The following is a 25,251-nucleotide window of genomic DNA, read 5'->3' as shown; positions in this document are numbered from 1 at the left end:
ACAGTCTCTTCGCTGGTGGATGCTCTCTTCCAATCTATCCAGAGGCTTACTGTTTCACACGCCCCCCCCCCATCAGAAGGTGTTCACAACCGACTTACGCTTGGGGGGGGCTCATCTGGATGGTTTCCGCACTCAAGGTTATTGGACCAGTACAGACCGCCAGTGCCACATCAATCTACTGGAACTCAGGGCAACTTTCAATGTTCTCAATGCTTTTCAACATCTGCTTCACGACCGTGTGGTCCTCATTCGCACAGACAACCAAGTCGCCATGTTTTATGTCAACAAGCAGGGAGGCACGGGATCGGCCTCCCTATGTCAGGAAGCTCTGAAAGTTTGGGATTGGGCTATTCACCACAACACCTTCCTCAAAGCTGTCTACATTAAGGGGGCGGACAATGCTTTAGCGGACAACTTGAGTCGTCTTCTGCAACCTCACGAGTGAACTCTCCATTCCATGCCCCTTCATCACATTTTCTCTCTGTGGGGAATGCCTCAGATAGACCTCTTTGCAGCCCCCCACAACTTCAAACTGCCTCAGTTCTGCTCCAGGATCTACACTCCTCATCGCCTCGCGGCAGATGCTTTTCTTCTGGACTGGACGAATCTCTTTCTATATGCGTTTCCTCCATTTCCTCTCATTCAAAAGACTCTGGTCAAACTGAAGTCCAACCATGCCACCATGATTCTGATTGCTCCTCGGTGGCCCAGGCAACCTTGGTACTCCCTTCTACTTCAACTCTTCATCAGCAGGGAGCCCTTCCTTCTACCAGTGTTTCCATCGCTGCTTACACAGCAAAAGGGATCTTTGCTTCATCCCAACCTGCAGTCTCTCCACCTGACAGCTTGGTTCCTCTCAACGTAACTCCTCTCCAGTTTTCGCAAGCTGTGAGGGATGTTTTGGAAGCTTCAAGGAAGCCTGCTACTAGACAATACTATCACCAAAAATGGACTAGATTTTCTACTTGGTGTTTTTCTCCTCATCAGGAACCTCAACATTCCTCCTTATCTTCAGTTTTGGACTATCTTTTGCACCTTTCTCTGTCTGGCCTCAAGTCTACATTGATCCAAGTCCATCTTAGTGCAATTGCTGCTTTCCATCAGCTGCTTCAAGGGAAACCTCTCTGCTCATCCTGTGGTTTCCAGATTCATGAAAGGACTTTTCCATGTCAATCCTCCTCTCAAACTGCCTCCAGTGATTTGGGACCTCAATGTTGTTCTTTCTCAGCTTATGAAACCTCCATTTGAACCTATTGACAAGGCTCATCTGAAGTATCTCACTTGGAAAGTTGTGTTTCTCATTAGCTTCACTTCTGCTCGTCGAGTTAGTGAGCTTCAAGCATTGGTTGCAGATTCACCTTTTACAGTGTTCCATCATGACAAGTTGGTTCTTCGCACTCATCCAAAATTCCTTCCTAAAGTTGTCTCGGAATTTCATCTCAATCAATCCATTGTTCTTCCAGTGTTTTTCCCAAAGCCTCATTCTCATCCTGGAGAATCAGCTCTTCATACTCTGGACTGTGCTTTGGCTTTCTATCTGGAACGCACCAAACTGCACAGAACTGCTCCTCAACTTTTCATCTCCTTTGATCCAAACAAGTCGGGACGTCCTATCTCTTAAGTGTACCATCTCCAACTGGATGGCAGCTTGTATCTCTTTCTACTATGCCCAGGCTGGATTACCCCTTCAAAGTAAAGTCACAGCCCATAAGGTCAGAGCAATGGCAGCTTCTGTGGCTTTCCTCAGATTGACACCGATTGAGATTTGTAAAGCTGCCACTTGGTCCTCGGTTCATACCTTCACCTCTCATTACTGTCTGGATACTTTCTCCAGAAGGGATGGACAGTTTGGCCAAAGAGTGTTACACAATTTATTCTCCTAAGTTGCCAACGTTCCCACCATCCCATTATGGTTAGCTTGGAGGTCACCCATTAGTGAGAATACCTGCCTGCTTGTCCTGGGATAAAGCACAGTTACTTACCGTAGCAGTTGTTATCCAGGGACAGCAGGCAGCTATTCTCACGTCCCACCCACCTCCCCTGGGTTGGCTTCTCTGCCAGCTATCTGAACTGAGGAGATGCGCCCTGTGCTGGGCAGGAAGGCACTTGCGCATGTGCGGTGCGGGCGACTTGAAACTTCGAGTTTCATCAAGCAAGACTGCTTGTGAGGCGTCCGCATCGGGGCTCCGTTGGATCACGTCACCCATTAGTGAGAATAGCTGCCTGCTGTCCCTGGATAACAACTGTTACAGTAAGTAACTGTGCTTTTTGGTGTGATCTGAGCAACTATATTTCATCTCTCTGGGGCAGACATGGTCTCCCAAGCCCAGAGCTTTATTTGGTTACTATACTATTGCTACACCGAAATTGAAAGGGATGACAGCTTTTGTAGCGCAGACTGTGCTTTTGGGAAAGAAAGCCATTTTGACAAATTGGATATCCCAGGATCCACGAACTTACAGTCAATGGAGATCTTTGATGATAGTGTACTTGAGTACCTGATTGTAAAACCACTTAGATAACCTTGATAGGCGGTATATAAAAATCTAATAAACTTGATAGTGCAAGCTTCTATGGAGCGTAGACAGGCTGGTGACCTTGACCTGGGCCCAGGTCACCGCTTCTGTCAGATTTGGGAACATTTTGGGATGGACCTTACACCCCAGGCCCGTGGACGATTACTGAACTTGTGAAGGGGGTCACACGCCACATGTCGAATTGTTGGATGTTGGTACTATTGATGTTGGTGGGAAGGGGGAGTAGACGGAGGAATGGTAGGGGTTTGATTTGTGCACATGTGTGAGTTTCTGGATTCCACTGCTATGTAATTTTATTTGCACTTTTTTCTTGAAAACTTTATAAACATATTTAAACATAAAGTTGCTCTGACCTATTACCTATAGTTTTCTGGTTCCTACCTAAGTCAATGGAAGATGAGAATAACTTGTAATCACTGAACTACTCCATTGCAGTCTCCATGTTCACTCATCATCCGGCATGTACCTACAGCTAAGCCCTGCAACTTTCCTTGGGCTGTTTTTGGGAGAGATGAAATGAGGTGGAAGCTGCCAAACAAAGATCTTAGATGGGAGAAATGGGTGGGAAGAATTCAGCAAAGGGTGAAGGTGTCCAAACATGCATTTGTGGTCCTCTATAGTTTTTAATCTTTCACTGGATGTCAAACAGAAAAATTCTGTACTTATGATATAAAAAATACTCATAATTCTTTGACAGGTTCTGATGTATGGCTTCATAACGTCATTTAATTTTATTCTCTGGACCCTACAGAGTGGGTACCACACCATTAAAGCCAGTATCTTTCTTCTGTAAGACACATGAGGAGACTGGAAATAATGCCGTGAGTTATGCTTCGCAAGCTTTCCCCACTTACTTTGCACTGTTAATCATCATTTGCTAATGGTTTTAATCCTGGTGACTCTTATTTATTTAAAATAATTTCTAACCTGTTTTCATGAAAACAAACATCAGCAGCATGAAGCCAACAAATAGATAAATAGATAACCATATCTGAAGTTTTGAATATCGGACGCAGCCTCAACTGACCTGTCAACTTATTACATAATAATATACCTTATCACACCCCGGGTTCTGGCCGATGTTACAAGCCCCAGGAAAATGACCAAAACTCCAGTCCTACGAGTCCCTTGCTACCAAGGGATCCTCCAGGTCTTACTTTTAGGCATGCATGCAAGGAATTCAGGTTTCAATCAGAATGTGAAAAACCAAAAATAGCTTTATTTCAGTAATGGTAACATAATTCAAAAAGCATTCAGGCATCAGCCTTGCAGTGCGGTATGTAGTCACAGCACATGACATCAAACTCATAAAGGTTCCAAAAACAAAACTCAAATAACACTGTAATTACCAACAGTCCCTGCTTCTGGGCTTGCAAGCTTATGGGTCTCAGTTCTCTTCACCAGAGCAACAGGGTTTTAAATCAATATTCTTTTATCCAAACAGTTCATTTGTATGTTCCAAAAATCATTGATATATCACAAGTCTTCAATAGCACATGTACGTTTCCCTTCTCTGCAATAGTGCACTTGGGATTAGCCACAGCTGAGAGAAAACAACGTGCTGGCTCAGCTTGGCAATCAGCCAGGAAGTACAAACACTCATACCACGTTATATAATTCAGGGCTTTAAAGAAAACTTCTGCATTTAAGTTTTCAGGAAGAGTTTTAAAACTGAAGTTTCTAAACTTTCAGATTCCCTAGCAGCACAGAGGAATGAACAGCATGAGAAAACATCCAGGTTTGAACTCACTATATTTCCATAGGCAATGGCTGAGTTTCAGTGCTTCCAACCAAAAGGAAAAAACAGAGGTCCAACCGTCTGCAGTAAAAAACAATCCAGAGCAAACAAAACAAAAAACTGCAGGCTTAGTACACGATGCAGGCAGACTTTATTTATAATAAGTAAAACATAAGTTAAAAACCTTTTACCAGGCAAGGGACCCAACACGGTCCGTGTTTCGTATAATCTTCATCAGGGGTCCTTTTTGGTAAAAAGAAAGAAATCAATATAAAAAATAGCCTTGGGCAAATAGCAGTGAGTGACACACTGAGGAATTTAAAACGCTGGTGACACGCTGAAAATGCTGCCGAGGTGAGCATTTTCAGCGTGTCACCAGCGTTTTAAATTCCTCAGTGTGTCACTCACTGCTATTTGCCCAAGGCTATTTTTTAGATTGATTTCTTTCTTTTTACCAAAAAGGACCCCTGATGAAGATTATACGAAACACGGACCGTGTTGGGTCCCTTGCCTGGTAAAAGGTTTTTAACTTATGTTTTACTTATTATAAATAAAGTCTGCCTGCATCGTGTACTAAGCCTGCAGTTTTTTGTTTTGTTTGCTCTGAGTTTCAGTGCTTGCCTGGCTTGCCTGGGTGTCCATTGCTTCCTCCTCCGATAGAACATACCAAATTAACTTCCTTTCATAATTTGCTTTTCGATTTCTGTTCCACTTCTAAATGTCCGATCATATTGGGAGATTTTAATATTCACTTTGACAATCTCAACAATTCAAATACCTCAGACACATTAAATCTTCTTAAAGAACTAGACATGCAAACAATCATTCAAGAATCCACTCATCAGGCCCAACACATTTTGGATATGATTCTAACTCCCATATCTCAAACTATTTCTCATTCAGACCCTAACATCCTTCCAGTTCCATGGTCAGACCATAGTCTGATCTCACTAAACTTTAACTTTATGGAATCTTTATCTTTAAATCTTTTCTCCGAAACAAAAAAAAAAATCCCATACAGAGATTTTTCCAAACTAGAAACTTCGGACTTCTCATTGTTCTCTAACCCTTCTTTAACCTTCCCTAATTTTAACAATGTGGAAGATCAAATTCAATTCTGGAATTCAACCCTTGAATCTATTATTAATTCTAAAATACCTTTAATTTCTAAAACTTTACCCATACGTAAATTAAAAAACCCTTGGTACTCCAAAGATTTATCTTTACTAAAAAGACAACTTCGTGCCTCAGAAAGGAAATGGCGCGCTTCCAAAACTCCACTTCATCTCCAACAATTCAATGATAATGCCTCTTTTTATAAAAATAAAATTTCTCAAGCAAAAAAAACATATTACAACAACAACAAAATCCAAAAAGCCAATAATACATCGGTTCTATTTAATATCTTAAAATCCATTAATCCAGAAACAAAAAAAACAACCACTAAACTAAAATCGACTCTAACAGCTCAAGAAATAGCAGATTATTTCTGCCATAAAATCTCCACTATTCGACAAAATTTCACTAACAATACGCCAAATACACCTGTATCAGAAGATGCAAGTAATAATATTCCTACAGCGAAATGCATTAATTTCAGAACTCCTTCTTTAGGAGAAATAGAAGGACATCTTAAAAACATTAACCTAAAAGGCTCTCCATCAGAAATCATTCCACCATTTTATCTAAAGAAGTTTTTTTCTCACCTTGGCCCTTTCATTCTTTCTCTTATTCAAAACAGCTTTCTCTCTGCAACCGTTCCTATTTCTTGGAAAACCTCAATTGTCATTCCTATTATAAAGAATTTCAAAAATAGTCAAGATGACACATCAAACTACCGACCAATTTCCAATTTGCCATTTCTAATGAAATTATCCGAAAAATTAGTCTTTGATCAACTCTCCGACTTTATCGAATCCTCGAATGCCCTTCACCCCAACCAAACAGGTTTTCGAAAACATCATAGTACAGAATACTCGATGATCGGTCTTATAACAAATATCCATTATTACCTCGACCATCACAAATCAGTCGCCCTTTTCTCATTAGATTTATCAGCCGCTTTCGACACAATTGATCATGAACTTTTATTAAATCGGATGCAATCACTAGGCATAGGCGGTCAAGTTTTACAATGGTTAACTTCATTTCTATCTGACCGTACTTCACGAGTCAAATTTAACGATGTTTTTTCTTCAAATTATTCTTCAACCTATGGGGTGCCGCAAGGATCAATATTATCTCCTCTCTTATTTAACATTTTATTATCACCTCTTCTTACTATTTCTCAATCACCTGGCTTTACAACTTTCTCCTATGCAGATGATATACAACTCATACATCCCATAGACCCAGAAAAAGATGAAGAAATACAAGCCATTAACAAAAAACTAGAAATAATAAAAAACTGGTTAAATTGTAACAAACTGGCACTAAATATACAGAAATCTAAGACCATGCTTTTCACCTGGAAAGCAAATCTAATACCAATATCACCATTTATTCTAAACAACCTCCCTATAGAATCTGTATTTAAACTGAAAATTCTCAGAGTAATAATTGACGCAGACCTATCATTTCACAGTCATATTAGCGAAATAGTTAGATCATGCTTCTATAGACTACGTCTTATTCGATCAATTTCCACCTTTCTTGACTCCAAATCTATCAATATTCTGATTCATTCTCTTATCATATCTAAATTAGATTATTGTAACTCCCTCTTCATTAATATAACCCAGAAAGAAAAAAGACGACTTCAGATAATTCAAAATACCGCAATAAAATTAATTCACAAAGCTAAAAAATATGATCATGTCACTCCACTACTGATTAAATCACATTGGCTACCCATTTCCCACCGTATTACTTTCAAAATTATACTCTTAGTACATAAAACTCTGACTTTCAATGAACCGCAATTTATTTCTAAAATGATCATTCCATACAACTCCGTACGTTCTTTACGATCCTCGGCTTCGAACTTACTATCTATCCCCTCCTTGAAAATTATTGGCATAAGAAGAAACGACATATTTTCCATTATGGCACCCACGTTATGGAACTCATTACCAAATTACATAAGAATAGAAAAAGACTTACAAACATTTAAAAGACTTTAAAAAACATTTTTATTTCAAGATGCATTTGAACACATGATATAACTCACATAATTTTTATACTTTTTATTACAAATATTGGACTTTTCAAATCCCCTCGCCCCGTATTGTGTTTTCCCTTTCATGTAAATTTCAATAGATAAAAATGATGTAACTTTTCCCTTCTTTCCTGCCTAGTCATGTTATTCTTTGACCTTAAATGTATTGTATTGACTGTTCCTTAAAATTTTTATACTGTTTTAAATTGTCTGTAATATGTCTAATCTGTCAAAATTATATGTGAAACCACTATCTGTGGCTTTTAGAGTGTACATTGCCTAGATATTTCGATAGGCGATTCATAAAATGCTAATAAACTTGAAACTCCTCTGGCTGCTCCCAAGGCTCCCTGATATGAGCTGCATCCTCTGCTTCTAGCATGGGCCAGTCTGAGAGAGTCTGGCTCTCTCCAGCTTCATACCATAGAAACATAGAAAGATGACGGCAGAAAAGGGCTACAGCCCATCAAGTCTGCCCACTCTTCTGACCCACCCCATCAAGTCCGAGTGCTAATGACCCAGTTCCTTAGCTCGACCCCCGTAGGGATCCCATGTGGATGTCCCATTTATTTTTAAAGTCGAGCACGCTGGTGGCCTTGACCACCTGCACCGGAAGTTTGTTCCAGTGATCTACTACCCTTTCTGTGAAGAAATACTTCCTGGTGTCACCATTAAATTTCCCTCCTCTGAGTTTGAGTGGGTGCCCTCTTGTGACCGAGGGTCCCCTGGGGAAGAATATATCGCTTTCCGCCTCGACCCGACCTGTGATGTACTTAAATGTCTCAATCATGTCTCCCCTTTCTCTACGTTCCTCAAGAGAGTAGAGCTGCAGTTTCCTCCTGGGTATTCCTCTCCCGGGTGCCTCGTGAGTCTGGCTTCCCTTGGCTGCCTCCCCCTCTCTGTTCCCAGCAGGCTCATTATATCTGGTGGAAAACCACTCCCCTTCTGAGACTGTGGGGGAAGGGTTTTCCACCCACTGACTTGCTTCCTGCTTTCACAAACGGGATACTTTCTAGCCCTGGTTTTAACTGGCTGTTCAAATTTCCTGAGGTATTTTTAACAGTGTCAGGATGAGGTTTGCCTAGAGTGAAACTTTCACACTTATCCTGCCCAGTTTCTGTTATTTCCATTTCCCAGTCAGAGCTAGAATCAGCTTGATTAATTAATTGGTCAGTCACCTGATCCGCTCTCCTGCACCTAGGTGGCTTGTGCACATTCCTGCTCACTGGGACAAAACCAGGAACTGATCTGGGTTTATTGTGGGTAAGACCCGAAATGGACCTGGGTTTGTCACATTCCCCCACACTTAAAAGTTGACTCTTGCTTATCACTGAGCGAGCTCCTGTATTCTCTGGGATGCGAGATAAAATATCCACATTAGTATTTAGCTTCCCTGGCCGATGGACTATATGGAAACGGAATGTTTGAAGGGCCAAATACCAGCGAGTAAGCTTGGCATTGTTATTGCGCATGGTATTTAACCACTTCAATGCCGCGTGGTCCGTGACCAGGGTAAATTCTCTGTCCTGCAGATAGTGCTCCAAGGTTTGAACCGCCCACTTTACTGCCAAACATTCCTGTTCTACTGTAGCATACTTCTGCTCATTTGGGTGAAGCTTACGGCTAAGGTACAGTATAGGGTGTTCCACCCCTTGGCTCTCCTGACTCAGGACTGCCCCCAATCCTGTACCGGAGGCATCCGTCTGCAGAATCAAGGGTTGTGTAAACTCAATGGCCTTGAGCACTGGCTGCTCACACAGGCTACCTTTCAACCCTTCAAAGGTCTGTATACTGGTTGACTGCCAACTCAGTGACTCGGGGCTACCCTTCCTCAGCATATCTGTCAGAGGACCTGCCTTGGAAGAAAAATAGGGAATAAATCGCCTATAATATCCTATCAATCCTAGAAAGGCCCTGGGTTGCTTTTTATTGTTGGGACGAGGATAAGTCCTGATACACTGTCTACAATAGGCCTTATCTGCCCTCTCCCTACAATGTAGCCCAAGTACTTTACCTCTCGTTGACCTACAAAACACTTTTTGGGATTTATGGTTAGCCCAGCCTCACTCAGGGATCCCAAAACCGCCGTCATATGATCTAAGTGTTGCTCCCATGTGGCTGAATGAATTATTATATCATCTATGTATGCATCAGCATACTCCTGTTGGTCACGCAACACTTCGCGGACTAAGCATTGACAAGTAGCAGCTGCTCCATGAAGGCCAAAAGGCATGCGCTTGAACTGGAACAACCCCCGTGGTGTACCAAATGCAGTTTTAGGTCTTGCTGCCTTAGTGAGGGGAATTTGCCAATTTCCTTTGGTCAAGTCGAGGGTTGTCAAGAACTGAGCTGGTCCTAACCTATCTAGCAGCTCATCCACTCTTGGCATAGGGAAGGCATCGAATTGGGACACCTCGTTTACCTGACGAAAGTCAATATAAAAACGGGGTGTCCCATCAGCCTTAGGCACTATAACGATAGGGCTGCACCATGGGCTCTGTGAGGGCTCTATGACTCCTAAAGTCAACATTTCTTGTACTAAGTCCTCAACCAATGCTTTTTTTTCCTCCGACAACCTGTAGGGTCTTACCCTTACTACCTTACCCGGTGATGTTATAATATCGTGGGCCACCACCCCCGTTTTCCCAGGTACAGCCGAAAAGACATCCCCAAATTGCTGAATCACTGGCCTGTACTTGCTGAGCTTGTTTCTGTGTGAGGCCGGTATACCTTATCTTTATACCTGATAGTGGTAGAACGCAAAGGGTATTGTCTACTATCACCGTGCACACACTTAATTTTAACCTTCCCTAGGTGACTACTATCCCTTTCTTTCGGGAAAATCTTCCCCAAAAATTGACAAGCCATCATCGATTGATCCGTTCCTGTGTCCAGTAGGGCCTCGGTCTCCTTTCCACCCACGGATACCCGCAGAAGGTATCTCCCTTTTTGAGGCATCTCTCCTTTATCCATCCTGTAAGCCACCCTCACATACCTTTTCCCCGTACAATATTTCTGTTTGGTGACCTCTTCCCCCACACTTAAAACATTGCACCCCTGTATTAGATGCAACTTTCCTCTGGGTGTTACCCTGGGTACTAGAAAACCTATTCTCCCCGGGTCCTATAACCCCAGATGTGTGTGTCGGGGTGGGTGTGTTCTATATGCAGGCCTCACAATCTCTACCCTACTCTGGGTATCTAGGTACACCACTACGACTGTCAGGGCTTGGGTAAGGTCTTGGCATCCCTGCCTACGTACCCACTCTTGGATATCCGAGGGCATGGTTTCCAGAAATTGTTCTAGCACAATTTCCGCAAGCAAAGCTCCGGGGTCGGCTAGTACTGGTTGCAGCCACCTTTCTGCCATTTTAGTCAGGCATTGCAACAATACTCTAGGCCTTTCTCTGTCTTGCCACTGCATGCTGCGAAAAGCTTGCCTGTAGTGTTCCCTTGTAAAACCCAGGAAGTCCAAAATATGAGCTTTGATAGCTTGATAATTATTTGCCTGCCCTGGGGGTAAAGTTTGGAAAGCTGCCAGGGACTCTCCTGCTAAACAAGGTAGCAACCTAACTGCCCACTGGTCAGCTGGCTAACCTGCTGCCGTGGCAATCCTTTCAAAGGAATTCAAAAAGTCATCCGGGGCATCTTTTGGCGTGATCTTACTCAGATTTATCATATTTAATGAATTTTGTCCTACCGTAGGCTGCAAAGGTAAGACTCCCGGTACCATGTTCATAGTTGTGCCAGCAGATGTGGCTTGCAATAGCTGTCCCATCATCTGTGACTGCGTCTCCATTACGCGGACAAAATCCTTGTGGTGCCGCTCTGCTGCCTCTTGGCTCGCCTGCCACAGACCTTGATTAGTGTCCACCACCTTCCTCAACTCCTCATTCTGTCTGTGCCATTCTGCTGCCACCGCCGCCAATGCTGAAGGCTCCATTCCGTCCCTGTGGAAAAGTGAAGCACAAACACACTATCCAAGTGTGGTATTTCAACGCTTACTGACCCCAGTACCACCCTCCTAGACCCTCTGTCTGGTGCGCTTACCGCAGTACTGGTGAGTCTTCGCCTCTATGCTCCTTACAGGGTGCACCGCCCTTCTTCCAGGACCTCCAGGTCCCTTCTGGTTCCACTGGAAACTCCCGGGATCGTCTGGTCACTGGCTCTCCTCCTGGAACTTTCTCCTGCGCTGCGCTGCTGTGGATTCCTCCGCAGTTGCTCCAGCTGCTTCCTGCAGGCTCCTCACCGCTGTCCTGAAGACTTGTAATCTTTGGTTTAGCAATAACTTTCAAAAGTTTAGCCCAACAAACTTTTCCTCTGGAAACATAAATCCAAAGTTGAAAATCCAGAGAGAAAAAAAAAAATTTTCCCCCCTTGCTATGCCTTTCTTCACCTGAAGGAGGTACCGAATCGCACTCCTGACACCAAAATGTCACACCCCGGGTTCTAGCCGATGTTACAAGCCCCAGGAAAATGACCAAAACTCCAGTCCTACGTGTCCCTTGCTACTAAGGGATCCTCCAGGTCTTACTTTTAGGCATGCATGCAAGGAATTCAGGTTTCAGTCAGAATGTGAAAAACCAAAAATAGCTTTATTTCAGTAATGTTAACATAATTCAAAAAGCATTCAGGCATCAGCCTTGCAGTGCGGTATGTAGTCACAGCACATGACATCAAACTCATAAAGGTTCCAAAAACAAAACTCAAATAACACTGTAATTACCAACAGTCCCTGCTTCTGTGCTTGCAAGCTTATGGGTCTCAGTTCTCTTCACCAGAGCAACAGGGTTTTAAATCAATATTCTTTTATCCAAATAGTTCATTTGTATGTTCCAAAAATCATTGATATATCACAAGTCTTCAATAGCACATGTACGTTTCCCTTCTCTGCAATAGTGCACTTGGGATTAGCCACAGCTGAGAGAAAACAACGTGCTGGCTCAGCTTGGCAATCAGCCAGGAAGTACAAACACTCATACCACGTTATATAATTCAGGGCTTTAAAGAAAACTTCTGCATTTAAGTTTTCAGGGAGAGTTTTAAAACTGAAGTTTCTAAACTTTCAGATTCCCTAGCAGCACAGAGGAATGAACAGCATGAGAAAACATCCAGGTTTGAACTCACTATATTTCCATAGGCAATGGCTGAGTTTCAGGGCTTGCCTGGCTTGCCTGGGTGTCCATTGCTTCCTCCTCTGGCTGCTCCCAAGTCTTCCTGATATGAGCTGCATCCTCTGCTTCTAGCATGGGCCAGTCTGAGAGAGTCTGGCTCTCTCCAGCTTCATACCCTCCTGGGTATTCCTCTCCCGGGTGCCTCATGAGTCTGGCTTCCCTTGGCTGCCTCCCCCTCTCTGTTCCCAGCAGGCTCATTATATCTGGAGGAAAACCACTCCCCTTCTGAGACTGTGGGGGAAGGGTTTTCCACCCACTGACTTGCTTCCTGCTTTCACAAACGGGATACTTTCTAACCCTGGTTTTAACTGGCTGTTCAAATTTCCTGAGGTATTTAACAGTGTCAGGATGAGGTTTGCCTAGAGTGAAACTTTCACACTTATCCTGCCCTGTTTCTGTTATTTCCATTTCCCAGTCAGACCTAGAGTCAGCTTAATTAATTAATTGGTCAGTCACCTGATCCGCTCTCCTGCACCTAGGTGGCTTGTGCACATTCCTGCTCACTAGGACAAAACCAGGAACAGATCCGGGTTTATTGTGGGTAAGACCTGAAATGGACCTGGGTTTGTCACAGCCTGCAACTGATATTATATTTGCTCTCATATTAGCATAATGTACTTTTGCTAATTCATCTGTTGATGATCGAAACATTCCCTCTGATGTTAATGATCTAGGAGGCTGGTAAAGGTTCATCAATTGTGTCAAGTACCATTGGATGTTATAGTGAAATCCTTAGCCATGAGTTGGCTCAGTAACTCATGCTTTGCTTTCATGTTCCCTCTTCTCAGCTGCAGTTTTCGGAGGTTCTGATCAAGTGGCGGAGGTTCTTTCATCAACTAGCAGCACAGCAGGGGAAGGCAGGACTGGCGGCAGTGGACATACGACTGGAAGTGGAGAAGTTACAGGAGAGCCTGGAGAATTTGGGCATTGTGACTAAGGCTGACAGCCAGCACTGGTTCACTGAGGAGAACCTGGGAGTCTCTAGGTAAGGACATTTTGGAAGAGGTGGCACAGTTCAAAACCTCTCTTATTTTTATTTAAGTTATTTATATACTGCCTATCAATGGAGATTGTCTAAACGGTTTACTTTTTTTCCTATCTGTCCTGGCGAATTCACAATCTAATGTAGCTGATTCAATAGAGGATTAATTGACTTGCTCAGGGTCACACGGAGCAGCGCTGGACTTGAACCTACAACCTCAAGGTGCCGAGGCTGCAGCTCTAATCGCTAACGATCATGTATGGATAGTAGGGAAAATTCACCATCAAACAAAAATGGCTCCATTTATAAACCGATAATCCTTTTTAACAGGTTTATTACTTTATCATAGCCATTAAATAAGAGCAAAAGCAGAGAGTAGGAAAAGCCTCAGATTTACAACGGGAGTCATTTAGAGAAAAATTCTCCAAACTTCCTTTTCTCACTCACTGGCATAAAAACCGACCATCAGGTGCTCAAACTCTTCAAACACACTAGGCCTCGCTTTTCAGACATATTATTTTATAAATCAGCTGTACTTGCTGTGAAATTTTCAAGCATATTTGCTGTAGCGCTCAAACAAAACTTGCAGTGATCATTTAAACCAGGGGTGTCCAACCTGCGGCCCCGGTCTAGGGCGATGCAGTGTTTTCCTCTGCTGCCCCGGGTGTTTACTGTCTTGCAAGCTCCCTCCGCAACGTTTGCGCGGCCCCAGAAACAATTTTTTCGGCCAATGCGGCCCAGGGAAGCCAAAAGGTTGGACACCCCTGATTTAAACATTCAAAACAACATTCCTGGAACTTCTTTGAAATCTTTGATGCTGACAGCGTTTTGCAACATTAATCACCCCTGCATTGCCCTGGGTAAGTTAATTCAAGAATCCTTTAGCCACATCAAATAGCTCATTGACGTCAGAGGGAAGGCTTGTGGGTCAGCCACGTGCAGCGTGTAAGAGCTGCTGCCCTTGTCCCTGCAACAAGTGCCACTGAAGACAGGAAGGAACAGCCCAGCTGGATGGCCCTGAAGGGAGCAAGCGAGTTTTAGTGCTGCCTGATTTCTGATTCGAATTGATTCACTTCAGGTGAATCGATTCGTTGTTTTGTTTTTTTAAAAATCAGCCTTCCAATTCATCAGAGGGACAGGATTGTAGCAGAGGGAACGTGCTGCTGAGGATGACTGCAGCCTGCAAGGATCGCTACAGCACCAGCGATCCTCTCTGCAGGCATCCGTATTATCTGAAGGTAAGAGTGGGAGGCCATGGGGGAAGCCGGAGAACACTGCAAAGAAGGGAGGAACATGCATGCATTCGAGGAAGAGGTGCCCAGGTGTAGAAGTACACGGAGGGAGGGAGGGAAGGGGGTTCAAAGAGACATGCATATACCAACCTGGGGGGGGGGGAAATAGTTTGTCTAAAAACAGAAGAGAGGGAGAGAGATGGTGGACAATGGGATTTAGGGAGGAAAGGAACAGAAAGGAATTGAAGTTGGACACAAGGGATGGTGTGGGAGATAGATACTGGATAGGAAGATAGTTGGAAAGAGAAAGGGAGAGCTGGTGGACCCTGGGGTGGTGGGGAAGGAGGGGAGAGATGGATGAAAGGGTGGTTGAGAAAAGGAGAGATGGTGGATCTGGGGATGGTGGGGTCCGTTGCTGCAGCTGCGAGGATGGAGACGAAAAAAGGAAAGATGCCAGACCTCTGGGGGAGGGAAAGGAAACAGAAGGGGAGGACAGAGATGGAAGATGGATGATTAGCAAGGAGAAAGAAGGAGACTCTGGCAAGTAAGTTATCAGAAGACAGCCAGAGCCTGGGACCAACATGATTTGAATAATGACCAGACAACAAAAGATAGAAAAAATAATTATATTTTATGTTTTGTGATTACAATGTGTCAAATTTGAAACGTGTATCCTGCCAGAGCTGGAGCATTATCTTGCATTTTTTAGCATTGAAGCCTAGCTGCCAAGTAGTTGACCATTGTTCCAGCAACAGTAGGTCGTGTGTCATATTATCAGGTAATAAGCTTTTGCCTACTATGTTGCAAAGTTTGGCGTCGTCGGCGAACAATGATACCCTTCCTCTAAGTCCTTGCGTCATATCTCTTATGAATAAGTTAAATAGAATCGGGCCCAGGACCGAGCCCTGCGGCACTCCACTGATCACGTCCGATGCTTCGGATGGGGTACCGTTCACCACCACCTTCTGAAGTCTACCGCTCAGCCAATCCCCAACCCATGTAGTTAGAGTGTCTCCTAATCCTATCGATTTCAGCTTGTTCAGTAATCTTCGATGAGGGACGCTATCAAATGCTTTACTGAAGTCCAAATATACCACGTCCAGTGACTCTCCGGCATCCAGTTGTCTAGTAACCCAGTCAAAAAAGCTACATTCAATTGATCCCAATAATCCACAAGAAATAGCAGCAATAAATGACAAGCTGGATCAAATTCACCATTGGCTGGATGCCAATAGATTAGCCTTAAATATTCATAAAACTAACATCATGCTCTTTCCATGGAAGGACTGTAGTACACTTCTTTTTCCCATTTCTTTTAAAGGCATTCCATTGCAGATGACTCAAAATATTAGGATTCTTGGAATAATATTTGACTCCAAATTATCTTACCACGATCATATAAGCCAAGTGGTTAAATCTACTTTTTACAGACTTCGCCAAATTCGATGCGTGGCCAAATTTATATGCGCAAAGTCCTTGAATATCCTAGTGCATTCTCTAGTAATCTCTAAAATCGATTATTGCAATGCCTTATTTAAAGGCTTGCCACAAAAGGAAATCAGACGTCTCCAAATTATTCAGAACGCCTTTATTAAAATTATTTACAAAGCTAAAAAATTTGATCATGTTTCTCCATTACTTAAAGAGGCACACTGGCTCCCTGTTGCACATCGCATTTTATTTAAACTATGCTTGCTCACTTTTAAATCTCTATTATTTAAAACTCCTGCTTTTATTTTCAGAGTTTTAATTCCTTATTCTACCTCTAGATCTCTGAGATCACAAGATCAACATTTATTGGCCATTAAATAACATTAAAAGTTATTAACACGAGGCGTCGTACTATTTTTTCAATAACCTCCTCAGACCTGGAATGATCTTCCACTGTATATAAGAGAGGAAAAGAATTTAGACAAATTCAAGACCCAACTTAAAAGTTTTCTCTTTAAAGATGCTTTTAGTGAATAAACATAATTCTTTTATCTCTCTACATCTAATATTTCTTCTCTAATCATTTGTCTCCCCTCCCAATATTTTTACCTTAATATATTGAATTTAATATTGATTGTAACCCCTAAATAATTTTCCTTTTGTCTTGATATTGTATGTAAAAATGTTTTAACTCAAATGATTTAATCTTTGTATAAGAATGTCCATATTTTTTAATTTAATTTGATAAACTGTATGTTTGTATGATTTGTTACCTATATTTTAGATATTTTAACAATGTGTACATCGCCTAGAACTTCGAATAGGCAATTTAATCAAATTATATAATAAACTTGGAAACTTGGATATGTTAAGGAGGGCTTTGAAGCGAATGGATTGAAAATTCTAAAGGAGCAGAAACATACCTTGGAATCCCTATGGATAGAAATGATTTGTGTAAAGAGGAAAAGGATAGTGATAGGAGTGTACTACCATCCACTTGACAAAGATGAATGGACAGATGCTGAAATGTTACCAGAAATTTGGGAAGCTAACACCAGGTGAAGTTTACAGTGAACTGGCAAGACTCAAGGTGAACAAAGCCATGGGACCAGACAATTTGCACCCAAGAGTGCTCAGAGAATTGAGCGATGTCCTGGCGAAACCATTGGCTGAGCTATTCAATTTCTCCATAAGTAAGGGGAAAGTTCCCCTGGACTGGAAATTAGCTAATGTCATTCCTCTGCATAAAAAGGGTTGCAGGGCAGAGGCTGCGAATTAAAGACCGGTGAGTCTCACATCAATAGTGTGCAAACTCATGGAAACACTAATTAAAAGCAAATTGGACACGATCTTGAATGAAGGGAATCTTCGGGATCCCAGTCAGCATGGATTCACCAAGGGTAGGTCCTGCCAATCCAATCTCATCAGCTTCTTTGACTGGGTAACAAGAAAGTTGGACTTGGAGAGAGTCTTTAGATGTCGTGTACCTGGACTTCAGTAAAGCTTTTGACAGTGACCCACACCACAGGCTGCTAAGCAAGATGGAATCGATGGGGTTAGGAGAGACACTAACTGCATGGGTCAATGATTGGCTGAGTGGCAGACTTCAGAGGGTGGTGGTTAATGGTACCCTCTCTAAAACATCGGAGGTGACCAGTGGAGCGCCACAGGGCTCGGTCCTGGGTCCTTTTCAACATATTCATAGGGGATCTGACTCAAGGGCTTCAAGGTAAAATAACACTATTCGCTGATGACGCCAAACTATGTAATATAGTAAGTGAATGCAGTTTACAGAATTATATGGCGCAGGACCAGCTTACATTGGAAAGTTGGTCCTCAACCTGGCAGCTAGGCTTCAATGCTAAGAAATGTAAGGTCATGCACCTCGGAAGCGGAAATCCATGCAGGACGTACTTCTTGAACGGAGAAACTTTAACTAGGACTTCAGCAGAACGAAATTTAGGAGTAATCATCAGTGCAGACATGAAAACTGCCAATCAAGTGTAGAAGGCTTCATCTAAGGCAAGGCAGATATTGGGTTGTATCAATAGAAGTTTCGTCAGCCGAAAGCCTGAAGTCATAATGCCGTTGTATAGGGCCATGGTGAGACCTCATCTGGAGTACTGTGTGCAATTCTGGAGACCACATTACAGTAAAGATGTGCGCAGAATTGAATCGGTTCAGCGGATGGCCACCAGGATGATCTCGGGGCTCAAGGGTCTCTCATATGAAGAGAGACTGAACAAATTGCAGCTCTACACTCTCGAGGAACGTAGGGAGAGGGGAGACATGATCGAAACATTTAAGTACCTCACGGGACGTGTCGAAGTGGAAGATGATATTTTCTTTCTCAAGGGACCCTCGACCACAAGAGGGCACCCGCTCAAACTCGGGGGCGGAAAATTTCATGGCGACACCAGAAAGTATTTCTTCACAGAGAGAGTGGTTGATCATTGGAACAAGCTTCCAGTGTAGGTGATCGAGGCAGACAGCGTGCCAGACTTTAAGAATAAATGGGATACCCATGTGGGATCCCTACGAGGGTCAAGATAAGGAAATTGGATCATTAGGGCATAGACAGGGGGTGGGTAAGCAGAGTGGGCAGACTTGATGGGCTGTAGCCCTTTTCTGCTGTCATCTTCTATGTTTCTATGTTTAAACTGGGTAACACAATAATAATGGGTGTCAACTACCCCGATATTGACTGGGTAAATGTATCATCAGGGCATGCTATGCCTTGATGAAATCAAGGACTGCTTAATGGAGCAGCTAATTCAGGAACCAAGAAGAGGTGAAGCAATTCTAGATCTAGTTCTTAGTGGAGTGCATGAATTGGTAAGGAATGTAACGGTGCTGGGGCCACTTGATAATAGTGATCATATAATCCTTGGAATGAGTTCGCACAGGACATCCAATACAATAGCACTTAACTTTAAAAAATTTGACTTTAATAACAAAAGGGGAGTGGTAAAAAAGAAACTTAAAGGAGCAGCTGCAATGGTCAAAAATATATATTGGGCATGGATGTTGTTCAAAAATGCCATCCTGGAAGCTTAGAATAGATATATTCTATGGCCTTCCTTCCTCCATTTTTAATACAAACAATGGGCAATGTGGTAATAAACATAAACACATAGGAAAAAACTTTTAGGTATATTAAAAGCAAGAAGATGGGAAGAGAATCAGTTGGACTGCTAGACGACCAAGGGATAAAAGGAGTTCTCGGGGACAACAAGGCCATAATGGAGAGATTAAGTGAATTCTTTGACTGTCTTCACTGAGGAAGATGTGGGGGAGTTACCAGTGCCAGAAATGGTATTCAATTCCGATGAATCAGAAAAACTCAAATCTCTGTAACACTGGATGATGTAAAGGGTCAATTTGACAAATTGAACAGTAGCAAATTGCCTGGACCAAACGGTATACATTCCAGAGTGCTGAGAGAATTGAAAAATTAACTTGCAGAGATATTAGCAATTTTGTAATTTTTCTCTAAAATCCAGTATAGTACCGGAAGACTGGAGGGTGGCCAATGTGGTGCCAATTTTTAAAAAGGGTTCCAGAGGTAATCTGGGAAATTATAGACCGGTGAGTTTAATGTTGGTGCCGGGCAAAATGGTAGAGATTACTATAAAGAACAAAATGACAGAACAGATATGTAAGCATGAGAAAAAGCCAACTTAGATTTAGTCAAGGGAAATCTTGCCTTGCCAATCTTTGAAGGGGTGAATGAACATGTATATAAATGTGAGCCGGTTGATAATGTGTATATATGGATTTTCAGAAGACATTTGACAAAGTACATCATGAAAGACTTCTGAGGAAATTAGAAAGTCATGGGATAATAGGTAATATATCCTATTATGGATTAAGAACTGGTTGAAAGACAGAAAGGTCAATATTCTCAATGGAGATGGTTAAACAGTGGGGTTCCCCAGGAGTCTATGCTGGGACCACTGCTTTTTAACAATTTTATCAATGATCTAGAGATGGGAATAACTAGCAAGATAATTAAATTTGCTGATGACACAAAATTGTTGAAAGTTGTTAAATCGTAAGAGGATTGTGAAAAATTGCAAAAGGACCTTGTGAGACTGGAAGATGGCGTCAAAAGGGTAGATGATGTTTAATGTGAGCCAAGTGCAAAGTGATGCATGTGGGAAAGAGAAGCCTGAACTATAGCTACGTGATGCTGGGTTCTGTGTTAGGAGTCATTGCCCAGGAAAAAGATCTAGGTGTCATTGTTGAGGATATGTTGAAACCTTCAGCAGCTAAGAAAGGAAATTGAATGTTAGGAATGATCAGGAAAGGAATGGAAAACAAAGATGAAAATGTTAACATACCCTTGTATGCAACTTGAATACTGTGTTCAATTCTGGTCGCCATATCTCAAAAAGATATAGCGGAATTAGAAAAGGTAGAGAGAAGGGCAACAAAAAGAATAAAAGGTGTTGAACGACTCCCTAAAGTGGCTGGGGCTCTTCAGCTTGAGATGGCTCAGGGGTGATATGATAGAGGTCTATAAAATACTAAGTGGAGTGGAAATCACTTGTTCACTCTTTTTTCTAAAATACTAGGACTAAGGAGTATGCAATGAAACTCCTAAGTAGTAAATTTAAAACAAACCCGAGAAAATATTTCTTCACTCAATGCGGAATTTTAAACTCTGGAATTTATTTGCAGAGAATGTGGTGAAATCAGTTAGCTTAGCCGGATTTTAAAAAGGTTTGGATAATTTCCTAAGAAACATCCATAGGCCTTTTATTGAGATGGCTTGGGGAAATCCACTGCTTCTTGCTAGGATAAGCAGCATAAAATCAGTTTTACTGCTTGGGATCTTGTAGGTACTTGGGACCTGGGTTGGCCATTGTTGGAAACAGGATTCTGGGCTTGATGGACCTTCAATCTGTCCCGGTCTGTCAATTCTTATGTTATGTTCTTATGGAAATGGTGAGATTTGTCATTGCAGCGATAAGAATATAGCATAAGAATTGACAGACCGGGACAGACCAGGATCCAACAGTACCTAGCTAGATCCTAAATAGTAAAACACTTTATTCTTCTTATCCTAGGAATAAGCAGTGGATTTTCACAAGCCATCTCAATAATGGCCTATGGACGTCTCTTTTAGGAAATTATCCAAGCATTTTTTAAACAGACTTGTCCTGCCGACGATGGCCAGGCAGCGTTCACTGGTGCTTCATCAGGGCAGTGGAAAAACAATTGTTTATCGGCACATAGACTCTGCGCTAGAGAATGACACGGTGGCGGTTTACCCGCGGCCACCGCATTTTAGCCGCGGGTCACCGCCGAAAACGGGGAAGAAAACTAGCAGTCACGGCGGCGACGGGGACAAGGCCATTCACCGCCCGCGGGGCGGTGAATGGGTCTTGTCCCCGCAGTGAGGCATGAAGGATCGCGCGGTCCCCGCAGCTCACACCCGCCTGCCCAATCGATTCTAGTGTTTAGCCAGCTCTCTCCCTTCTCCTCACCTTAGTTTGTAGATTTTCTTTTTCGGCGACCCGCACGCTATCAGAGAGCCGTGCACCCGCTGCTGCTCAGTTTCGATCTTCTGCTCTGACGCAACCGGAAACAGGAAGTTGCAGCAGAGCAGAAGATTGAACACTGAGCAGCCGCGCGTGTGCGGCTCTTTGGGAAAGCGTGCAGGTCGCTGAAAAAGAAAGCCTGCAAATAAAGGTGAGGAGAAGGGAGAGAACTGGCTAAACACTAGGATCGATTGGGCAGGCGGGTGGGGGCTGCGAGGACCGTGCGATCACCCGTGTTCCCGGCTCAGACTGTAAGGAGGGAGTGAAAGGGAAAAGGATTGTGGGCCAAGGTGATGAAAACGGAAAGAAAAACCCACAGCAGGAAAGAAAGGGAAGGACAGGCAGGTGAGCCAGATGCTAGAAGCAGGGGGGGGGGAAGAAAGCTAGATGGGGTTGAAAAGAAGAGACACACTGGTATGGAAGAGGAAGATAGGGGAAATCTGGACACAGGAAGGTAACAGAAAGAGGGGAAATTATGTGCATGGGGCATAGGGACAGAGACAAAAAGGGGACATGCCATGGGGATGGTATATGGACACAGGGGGGGGCAATGGCAGATACATAGGGGAGATATTAGAAAAGTATATAAAATCGTACCCGTTTGAGGCTTTTATGTATGCAGCGGTGACGGGGCGGTGAATGGGGTGGCAGTGGCGGTGACGGGGCGGTGAAGGGAATGACGGTGACGGGGCGGTGCAGAGGATGGTGAGACGGGGACGGGGCAGTGACGGGGACCAATTTTTTCACCGTGTCATTCTCTACTCTGCGCAGTGCAGGTGAGCATGGAGTCTTGTCATTTGAAAGAATTTTTGTCCACTAAAGATGGAAATGAACATTTTCACTATTTCTTTAAATGAATCACTGGAGGGATTTGATTTTTGTTTACTGATTTTTCATTGTTCTTATGTTCTTTTTACCCAGTACTATTGATCTCTTGGATTGGAACAGCCTTATTGACAGTAAGACCAAGATCTCCAAACTATTATTGGTGCCAAATCTTCAGGTACAAATACGGCTACTTTTCTCTTTGTATCTAAACTCTTGAACCCTTCCATCTTTCAGACATTACCATTTTGATTTCTATATGGTGTCCAGAAAATGGAACCCCCTAACATTTTTCAAAATAACACAAAAAGATATGTGCTAATAAAATTGACTGTTGTCAAAATGAGATCATTCAGAAAGTGACCATCAAGATATTTGTGATCGCATTTATGCAACGAAAGGCCTACAGTGTGAAGCGTTTGCTAAGGGAGTTTCCTAACGAAGATTGGACTAATGTATTTTTCAAAGATTGTCATATAAATGTTTAAACAATTTCAAAATGTGATGTGTAAAAGTTTTAAATGATGAAATATTGTGTACTTGTTATAAGATGAAAAAATGAATAAAGAATTTGGAAAAAAATGTTTTGGAACTTTTAAGGGGTCCTTTTACAAAGCCGAGCTATCGGTTTTATTGCACGCACCAGATTAGCACACATTAGCCAGAAATCTACCGCCTGTTCAAAAGGAGGCAGTAGCAGCTAGCGCGTGTGGCAAGTTAGCGATCGCTATTCTGCGCATTAAGGCCCTAGCACGGCTTTGTAAAAGGAGCCCTTAGTGTTGTTGCACCCCCCTTCCCCCCTCCGGACATTGTGTATATTCCCAGAACATCCTAAAAAAAAAGTGAGCTATTTTGGAAAATTTTGACTTATGTACAAATGTCTGAGATGTGGTAAGAGTGGATAGCGTAGCTGGTTTTAAGAAATGTTTGGACAAGTTTGTGGAGGAAAAGTCCATAGTCTGTTATTGAGAAAGACATGGGGGAAGCCACTGCTTGCCCTGGTTCGGTAGCATAGAATATTGCTACTCCTTGGGTTTTGGTCGGGTACTATTGACCTGGATTGGCCACCGTGAGAACGGGCTACTGGACTTAATGGACCATTGGTCTGCCCCAGTAAGGCTATTCTTACGTTGTTTGTCATCCAAGTTTTCACTTTTGTGGTGAGGGACCATATCCGCCCTTTTTCCAGTCCTCCATGCCAAGTTATTTAAATCTTTTTCAAAAGAGATTTTTCCTGGGCCTGGTGGTAAGTGCTCAGCAGCTAAAGGTAAACAAATTGATGTAATTTGGGAACCTGAGTTTCAAGCACTTAAGTCAATGACCTGTTTTCAGCCAAACTTGAGCTTGTGCTAATTTGGGCATTCTGCTTGCTATTAGTGTATAAACGAGAGTGCTCGGGCACTTTTTCCCCTTTCACTGTAGACTGGACAACTGGAGCCACTTCTGTCCAAGTTCACAGATGAGGAAGATCTGCAAATGAAGAGGATGCTCCGGAGGATAGACATCTTGGCAAAGGTGAGGAAGAGGCTATAATAACATTTCATGACAGCAGAAGGAAAAGTGGGGTGGCCCCTCCAGAAGGATATACCCAGCTGCGAGCTGTAGATGCCACTAGGCTGTTGCTTTTGTCACCTCTTAATAATGGCGAACCAAAGTTCCTATATCCAATTCAGTGCCCATCCCACCTCCCTTCAAGTCCTAGAGAAATCCAAGAAACCACCAAAACAAATGAAGCAACTAACCAAGCATGTCTACCCAGGCATCCTGTATCGTCTAATGCAGTGTCATGGCACAATGGTGTGCCCCAAGAGATTCCATCTAAGATAATAATACCCTTAGCCGCACATGTGCACTTCAATTTTTGTGGCTCCGTGCGTCCGTTGCTCTGTGGTCGGCAGAGAAATGTTGCAGAGTGTGGTGCGTGTGTGGCGCTTGCGCACATTGGGAGCCAACATCGGGGAGAGAAGGAGGCAGTGGCGGCGACCGAGCTACGGAGCTAGGGGAGGGAAGGCCACAACTACTGCCACTCCGTGGTCGCACAGCCTTCTCCTCTGCCTCCACTCTGGGTGAATTTCCGGGTCAAGGATGAGGATTTGTTGGAGGCTGGTGGTGCTGCCGCAGAGGGGGTGGGATGGGTTGGGGGGGGGGGCGGTCAAAGGAAGGGGAGCGGGGCACAGGCAGGGAATGGGAGAAAGAGACAAACAAGACAGCGGCCAAGGAGAGAGAAAGAGATAGAAAGATAGACAGCGGCCAAAGAGAGAGACAGAAAGACACACAGGCAGCGGCCAAGGAAAAAGAGAGAGAGAGAGACAGAAAAGCACATAAACAGCGGCCAAAGAAAGAGAGAGAGAGAGAAAGACAGAAATATACACAGACAGCAGCCAAGGAGAGAAAGAGATAGAAAGACAGACAGCCACATAGACAGTGGCCAAGGAGATAGAGAGACAGACAGCGGCCAAGGAGAGAGAGAGAGAAAGAGATAGAAAGATAGACAGCGGCCAAAGAGAGAGACAGAAAGACACACAGGCAGCGGCCAAGGAAAAAGAGAGAGAGAGAGACAGAAAAGCACATAAACAGCGGCCAAAGAAAGAGAGAGAAAGACAGAAATATACACAGACAGCAGCCAAGGA

At 43.2% G+C, this 25,251-nt stretch overlaps 1 protein-coding gene across 2 annotated transcripts in view; it reads left to right on the top strand.

The window, feature by feature from the left end:
• Positions 1 to 25,251, top strand: part of LOC117364804 (proline dehydrogenase 1, mitochondrial-like) — a 157,187-nt gene that overhangs the window by 87,504 nt on the left and 44,432 nt on the right. The window contains exons 6-8 of one of the 2 annotated variants that reach the window (XM_033954436.1): positions 13,394 to 13,590; positions 22,718 to 22,799; positions 24,044 to 24,136. In XM_033954436.1, coding sequence (XP_033810327.1) covers positions 13,394 to 13,590; positions 22,718 to 22,799; positions 24,044 to 24,136 — 372 coding nt within the window. The remainder of the gene's footprint in view (positions 1 to 13,393; positions 13,591 to 22,717; positions 22,800 to 24,043; positions 24,137 to 25,251) is intronic. The other variant, XM_033954437.1, reaches the window with a different exon arrangement.

The sequence above is a fragment of the Geotrypetes seraphini genome, chromosome 8 (genome assembly GCF_902459505.1).
Source record: "Geotrypetes seraphini chromosome 8, aGeoSer1.1, whole genome shotgun sequence".
Lineage (NCBI taxonomy): Eukaryota > Metazoa > Chordata > Amphibia > Gymnophiona > Dermophiidae > Geotrypetes > Geotrypetes seraphini.
Note: the sequence above shows the minus strand (reverse complement) of the source record. Positions and strands in the feature narration are given on the sequence as shown.